At 55.7% G+C, this 7,500-nt stretch overlaps 1 protein-coding gene across 1 annotated transcript in view; it reads right to left on the bottom strand.

Moving 5' to 3' along the window:
- LOC138867076 (uncharacterized PE-PGRS family protein PE_PGRS54-like) overlaps positions 1 to 7,232 on the bottom strand; it is an 8,847-nt gene extending 1,615 nt beyond the window's left edge. Inside the window, exons 1-14 of the mRNA XM_070141511.1 lie at positions 7,152 to 7,232; positions 6,465 to 6,571; positions 5,931 to 6,220; positions 5,328 to 5,440; positions 5,065 to 5,118; positions 4,377 to 4,854; positions 3,999 to 4,307; positions 3,648 to 3,803; positions 3,321 to 3,536; positions 2,688 to 3,254; positions 1,425 to 1,988; positions 666 to 1,094; positions 219 to 584; positions 1 to 131 (exon numbers count right to left, since the gene is read on the bottom strand). The exon at positions 1 to 131 is cut by the window's left edge and continues 597 nt beyond it. Of these exons, the coding sequence (XP_069997612.1) occupies positions 1 to 131; positions 219 to 584; positions 666 to 1,094; positions 1,425 to 1,988; positions 2,688 to 3,254; positions 3,321 to 3,536; positions 3,648 to 3,803; positions 3,999 to 4,307; positions 4,377 to 4,854; positions 5,065 to 5,118; positions 5,328 to 5,440; positions 5,931 to 6,220; positions 6,465 to 6,571; positions 7,152 to 7,232 (3,861 nt within the window). The remainder of the gene's footprint in view (positions 132 to 218; positions 585 to 665; positions 1,095 to 1,424; positions 1,989 to 2,687; positions 3,255 to 3,320; positions 3,537 to 3,647; positions 3,804 to 3,998; positions 4,308 to 4,376; positions 4,855 to 5,064; positions 5,119 to 5,327; positions 5,441 to 5,930; positions 6,221 to 6,464; positions 6,572 to 7,151) is intronic.
- Between the last annotated feature and the right edge of the window lie 268 nt (positions 7,233 to 7,500).

Below are 7,500 nucleotides of genomic sequence, written 5' to 3'. Positions count from 1 at the left end.
ACCTCCAGAAGGAGGCTTGTATTCACCACTCACTCCACCTCCACCCCCAGAAGGAGGCTTGTATCCACCACTCACTCCACCTCTTCCACCTCCACCTCCAGAAGGAGGCTTGTATCCACCACTCACTCCACCTGCTCCACCTCCACCTCCAGAAGGAGGTATGTATGTATCACTCACTCCACCTCCAGAAGGAGGCTTGTATCCACCACTCACTCCACCTCCTCCACCTCCAGAAGGAGGCTTGTATCCACCACTCACTCCACCTGCTCCACCTCCACCCCCAGAAGGAGGCTTGTATCCACCACTCACTCTACCTCCTCCACCACCACCTCCAACCCCAGAAGGAGGCTTGTATCCACCACTCATTCCACCTCCTCCACCCCCAGAAGGAGGCTTGTATCCACCACTCACTCCACCTGCTCCACTTCCACCCCCAGAAGGAGGCTTGTATCCATCATTCACTCCACCTCCACCTCCTCCACCCCCAGAAGGTGGTTTGTATCCACCACTCACTCCGCCACCTCCACCTCCACCTCCAGAAGGAGGCTTGTATCCACCACTCACTCCACCTGCTCCACCTCCACCTCCAGAAGGAGGTATGTATGTATCACTCACTCCACCTCCAGAAGGAGGCTTGTATCCACCACTCACTCCACCTCCTCCACCTCCAGAAGGAGGCTTGTATCCAGCACTCACTCCACCACCTCCACCTCCAGAAGGAGGTATGTATGTATCACTCACTCCACCTCCTCCACCTCCACCTGCAGAAGGAGGTTTGTATCCACCACTCACTCCACCTCCTCCACCTCCAACTGCAGAAGGAGGCTTGTATCCACCACTCACTCCACCTGCTCCACCACCAGAAGGAGGTATGTATGTATCACTCACTCCACCTCCTCCACCTCCAGAAGGAGGCTTGTATCCACCACTCACTCCACCTCCTCCACCTCCAGAAGGAGGCTTGTACCCACCACTCAATCCACCACCTCCACCTCCACCTCCAGAAGGAGGTATGTATGTATCACTCACTCCACCTCCTCCACCTCCAGAAGGAGGCTTGTATCCACCACTCACTCCACCTCCTCCACCTCCACCTGCAGAAGGTGGTTTGTATCCACCACTCACTCCACCTCCTTCACCTCCACCTCCAGAAGGAGGCTTGTATCCACCACTCACTCCACCACCTCCACCTCCACCTCCAGAAGGAGGCTTGTATCCACCACTCACTCCACCTCCTCCACCTCCAGAAGGAGGCTTGTATCCACCACTCACTCCACCACCTCCACCTCCACCTCCAGAAGGAGGCTTGTATCCACCACTCACTCCACCACCTCCACCTCCACCTCCAGAAGGAGGCTTGTATCCACCACTCACTCCACCTCCTCCACCTCCAGAAGGAGGTATGTATGTATCACTCACTCCACCTCCTCCACCTCCACCTGCAGAAGGAGGCTTGTATCCACCACTCACTCCACCTCCTCCACCTCCAGAAGGAGCCTTGTATCCACCACTCACTCCACCTGCTCCACCTCCACCCCCAGAAGGAGGCTTGTATCCACCACTCACTCCACCTTGTCCACCTCCACCTGCAGAAGGAGGTTTGTATCCACCACTCACTCCACCTCCTCCACCTCCACCTCCAGAAGGAGGCTTGTATCCACCACTCACTCCACCTGCTCCACCTCCACCCCCAGAAGGAGGCTTGTATCCACCACTCACTCCACCTCCTCCACCTCCACCTGCAGAAGGAGGTTTGTATCTACCACTCACTCCACCTCCTCCACCTCCACCTCCAGAAGGAGGCTTGTATCCACCACTCACTCTACCTCCTCCACCTCCACCCCCAGAAGGAGGCTTGTATCCACCACTCACTCCACCTCCTTCACCTCCACCTCCAGAAGGAGGTTTGTATCCACCACTCACTCCACCTCCTCCACCTCCAGAAGGAGGTTTGTATCCACCACTCACTCCACCTCCTCCACCTCCACCTCCAGAAGGTGGTGTATATGTATCACTCACGCTACCTCCTCCACCTCCAGAAGGAGGTATGTATGTATCACTCACTCCACCTCCAGAAGGAGCTGTGTATGTATCAATCACTCCACCTCCAGAAGGAGGTATGTATGTATCACTCACTCCACCTCCAGAAGGAGCTGTGTATGTATCAATCACTCCACCTCCAGAAGGAGGTGTGTATGTATCAATCCCTCCACCTCCCCCACCTCCAAAAGGAGGTGTGTATGTATCACTCACTCCACCTCCAGAAGGAGGTGTGTATGTATCACTCACTCCACCTCCAGAAGGAGGTGTGTATGTATCACTCACTCCACCTCCAGAAGGAGGTGTGTATGTATCACTCACTCCACCTCCTCCACCTCCAGAAGGAGGTGTGTATGTATCACTCACTCCACCTCCTCCACCTCCAGAAGGGGGTGTGTATGTATCACTCACTCCACCTCCAGAAGGAGGTACGGATGTATCACTCACTCCACCTCCAGAAGGAGGTGTGTATGTATCACTCACTCCACCTCCTCCACCTCCAGAAGGGGGTGTGTATGTATCACTAACTCCACCTCCAGAAGGAGGTGTGTATGTATCACTCACTCCACCTCCAGAAGGAGGTGTGTATGTATCACTCACTCCACCTCCTCCACCTCCAGGAGGTGTGTATGTATCACTCACTCCACCTCCTCCACCTCCAGAAGGAGGTGTGTATGAATTGCTCACTCCACCTCCTCCACCTCCAGAAGGAGGTGTGTATGTATCACTCACTCCACCCCCGCCCTTGCCACGCCCGCCGCGGCCCGGACCCCCGTAGCTCGTCCTCCCGCCTCCTCCGGGTGAGGGGAGGCCTCCGCGACCCCCGGGGTAGCTGCTGTAGCTGCTGGAGCCTCCAGCGCGCCCGCCTGTGTAGTCGCTGTAGCTGCTGTAGGAGTCGCCCCTTGAGTAGTCACTGTAGCTACTGGTGCCTCCGCCTCCTCCACTTCCACCTCCAGACGAACCGCCGTAGCTTCCACCTCCTCCACTTCCACCTCCGGACGAACCGCCGTAGCTTCCACCTCCTCCGCTTCCACCTCCAGATGAACCTCCGTAGCCTCCACCTCCTCCACTTCCACCTCCAGACGAACCTCCGTAGCTTCTACCTCCTCCACTTCCACCTCCGGACGAACCGCCGTAGCTTCCACCTCCTCCACTTCCACCTCCGGACGAACCGCTGTAGCCTCCACCTCCTCCACTTCCACCTCCAGATGAACCTCCGTAGCTTCCACCTCCTCCACTTCCACCTCCGGACGAACCGCCGTAGCTTCCACCTCCTCCACTTCCACCTCCGGACGAACCGCCGTAGCTTCCACCTCCTCCACTTCCACCTCCGGACGAACCGCCGTAGCTTCCACCTCCTCCACTTCCACCTCCGGACGAACCGCCGTAGCTTCCACCTCCTCCACTTCCACCTCCAGATGAACTTCCGTAGCCTCCACCTCCTCCACTTCCACCTCCGGACGAACCGCCGTAGCTTCCACCTCCTCCACTTCCACCTCCGGACGAACCGCCGTAGCTTCCACCTCCTCCACTTCCACCTCCGGACGAACCGCCGTTGCTTCCACCTCCTCCACTTCCACCTCCGGACGAACCGCCGTAGCTTCCACCTCCTCCACTTCCACCTCCGGACGAACCGCCGTAGCTTCCACCTCCTCCACTTCCACCTCCAGATGATCCTCCGTAGCCTCCACCTCCTCCACTTCCACCTCCGGACGAACCGCCGTAGCCTCCACCTCCTCCACTTCCACCTCCTCCACTTCCACCTCCAGATGATCCTCCGTAGCCTCCACCTCCTCCACTTCCACCTCCGGACGAACCACCGTAGCTTCCACCTCCTCCACTTCCACCTCCGGACGAATCGCCGTAGCTTCCACCTCCTCCACTTCCACCTCCGGACGAACCTCCGTAGCTTCCACCTCCTCCACTTCCACCTCCGGACGAACCGCCGTAGCTTCCACCTCCTCCACTTCCACCTCCAGATGATCCTCCGTAGCCTCCACCTCCTCCACTTCCACCTCCGGACGAACCACCGTAGCCTCCACCTCCTCCACTTCCACCTCCGGACGAACCTCCGTAGCCTCCACCTCCTCCACTTCCACCTCCGGACGAACCGCCGTAGCCTCCACCTTCTCCACTTCCACCTCCGGACGAACCGCCGTAGCTTCCACCTCCTCCACTTCCACCTCCAGATGAACCGCCGTAGCTTCCACCTCCTCCACTTCCACCTCCGGACGAACCGCCGTAGCTTCCACCTCCTCCACTTCCACCTCCGGACGAACCGCCGTAGCTTTCACCTCCTCCACTTCCACCTCCGGACGAACCGCCGTAGCTTCCACCTCCTCCACTTCCACCTCCGGACGAATCGCCGTAGCTTCCACCTCCTCCACTTCCACCTCCAGATGAACCTCCGTAGCCTCCACTTCCTCCACTTCCACCTCCGGACGAACCTCCGTAGCCTCCACCTCCTCCACTTCCACCTCCAGACGAACCTCCGTAGCTTCCACCTCCTCCACTTCCACCTCCGGACGAACCTCCGTAGCCTCCACCTTCTCCACTTCCACCTCCGGACGAACCACCGTAGCTTCCACCTCCTCCACTTCCACCTCCGGACGAACCGCCGTAGCCTCCACCTCCTCCACTTCCACCTACGGACGAACCGCCGAAGCTTCCAACTCCTCCACTTCCACCTCCGGACGAACCTCCGTAGCCTCCACCTCCTCCACTTCCACCTCCGGACGAACCGCCGTAGCCTCCACCTCCTCCACTTCCACCTCCGGACGAACCGCCGTAGCTTCCACCTCCTCCACTTCCACCTCCAGATGAACCTCCGTAGCTTCCACCTCCTCCACTTCCACCTCCGGACGAACCGCCGTAGCTTCCACCTCCTCCACTTCCACCTCCGGACGAACCTCCGTAGCTTCCACCTCCTCCACTTCCACCTCCGGACGAACCGCCGTAGCCTCCACCTTCTCCACTTCCACCTCCGGACGAACCGCCGTAGCCTCCACCTTCTCCACTTCCACCTCCGGACGAACCGCCGTAGCCTCCACCTCCTCCACTTCCACCTCCGGACGAACCGCCGTAGCTTCCACCTCCTCCACTTCCACCTCCGGACGAACCGCCGTAGCTTCCACCTCCTCCACTTCCACCTCCGGACGAACCGCCGTAGCCTCCACCTTCTCCACTTCCACCTCCGGACGAACCGCCGTAGCTTCCACCTCCTCCACTTCCACCTCCGGACGAACCGCCGTAGCCTCCACCTCCTCCACTTCCACCTCCGGACGAACCTCCGTAGCTTCCACCTCCTCCACTTCCACCTCCGGACAAACCTCCGTAGCCTCCACCTTCTCCACTTCCACCTCCGGACGAACCGCCGTAGCTTCCACCTCCTCCATTTCCACTTCCGGACGAACCGCCGTAGCCTCCACCCCCTCCACTTCCACCTCCGGACGAACCGCCGTAGCTTCCACCTCCTCCACTCCCACCTCCAGATGAACCTCCGTAGCTTTCACCTCCTCCACTTCCACCTCCGGACGAACCGCCGTAGCTTCCACCTCCTCCACTTCCACCTCCGGACGAACCGCCGTAGCTTCCACCTCCTCCACTTCCACCTCCGGACGAACCGCCGTAGCTTCCACCTCCTCCACTTCCACCTCCGGACGAACCGCCGTAGCTTCCACCTCCTCCACTTCCACCTCCGGACGAACCGCCGTAGCTTCCACCTCCTCCACTTCCACCTCCGGACGAACCGCCGTAGCTTCCACCTCCTCCACTTCCACCTCCGGACGAACCTCCGTAGCCTCCACCTTCTCCACTTCCACCTCCGGACGAACCGCCGTAGCTTCCACCTCCTCCACTTCCACCTCCGGACGAACCGCCGTAGCTTCCACCTCCTCCACTTCCACCTCCGGACGAACCGCCGTAGCCTCCACCTCCTCCACTTCCACCTTTGGCATCGTGGCAACCTCTCTCAGCGGCACTTGTTCCGCCGCCGCTGCCTCCTCCGCCTCCGCCCGCGGGTCCGTAGCTGGCGAGGCATGAGGCCACCAGCAGGGCGATCGCCGCCCCCAGGAGAAGCCGCCCCTGTGGCAGAGACACCGTGGCAATCATTCGAATCCCATTCCAACTCCCGCGATTAAACCACAGGCCAGAAGCCGACTCTCGACCCCTGCCAGGACACCTTCAGTTCGAACCACGTATTTCTAAAATCGCAATAGCAATATTTTATATAAAAAAGATAAATGAATAGATGAAAGTAACAATGAAGGAGGATTAAGACGTCAGCAGCTAATAAACACGCGGCCAGACTGGCAAGTGATACGAACGGGATATTCCTATGAATACTCAGCAAGCACTAACGATGCACTGACCATGTTGCGTGCGTGAGATGTGTCGTTGGTGTGGCGTTCCGCGCGCGCTCACACCTTTTATACATTCGAGCATTGCAACACCGGTGAGCAGAGTGAAGAATTTCCCGCACACAATCGGTATGCATGAGTTTCCCCCGAATGCAGAGTCTGCAGCCTATTTTCTATTGTAGGGCCAACACTTTCTCTTCACTTTTTCACAAATATTTCCCGTCTTTCTCATTTTGTGCGGGTTTGTTCAAGAGGTGGCTATTTTGTTTACTTTTACGTCCACCATAGAAACATTATCAAATATCTTTTTCATGTATTACCGCATTACTTCCTTATTGACATTTGACGCATGGTGAAATATGTGTATGCCAGTGTGTGTGAGAGAGAAAAAGAAAGAGAGAGAGAGAGAGAGAGAGAGAGAGAGAGAGAGAGAGAGAGAGAGAGAGAGAGAGAGAGAGAGAGAGAGAGGGAGAGAGAGAGAGACTTTTTTTTTACTTTGACACGTTTATTGAGACAAAAGTAAGATTACATCTCAAAAGGATGAGGTAACTTAGGTGAGAGAGAGAGAGAGAGAGAGAGAGAGAGAGAGAGAGAGAGAGAGAGAGAGAGAGAGAGAGAAAGGGGAGGGGAGATACTGAAAGACAGACAGACAGAGAAAGAAAGAGAAAGTGAGATGTATCATCATTGCCACCGCCATCACCATTTGTATTTCCTTTCCTAACATACTTTTATTCAATCCAAAAGTATCATCACTATCTCCACCATCATACTGTAATGCTCGTCGATGGCAGCCTCGTTAAGCGTCAGTGACACTGCTTCCTGCGTTCGTATCATTGCTATCAGTAATTTTGCTTTGCCGATGTAGTCATTATTCTAAATATATGTGTAAATATATATATATATATATATATATATATATATATATATATATATATATATATATATATATATATATATATATATATATATATATATATATACATATATATATATATATATATATATATATATATAAATATATATATATGAATATATATATATATATATATATATATATATATATATATATATATATATATATATATATATATATATATATATA

The sequence above is a fragment of the Penaeus vannamei genome, chromosome 28 (genome assembly GCF_042767895.1).
Source record: "Penaeus vannamei isolate JL-2024 chromosome 28, ASM4276789v1, whole genome shotgun sequence".
In the NCBI taxonomy this organism is placed as follows: Eukaryota; Metazoa; Arthropoda; class Malacostraca; order Decapoda; family Penaeidae; genus Penaeus; species Penaeus vannamei.
Note: the sequence above shows the minus strand (reverse complement) of the source record. Positions and strands in the feature narration are given on the sequence as shown.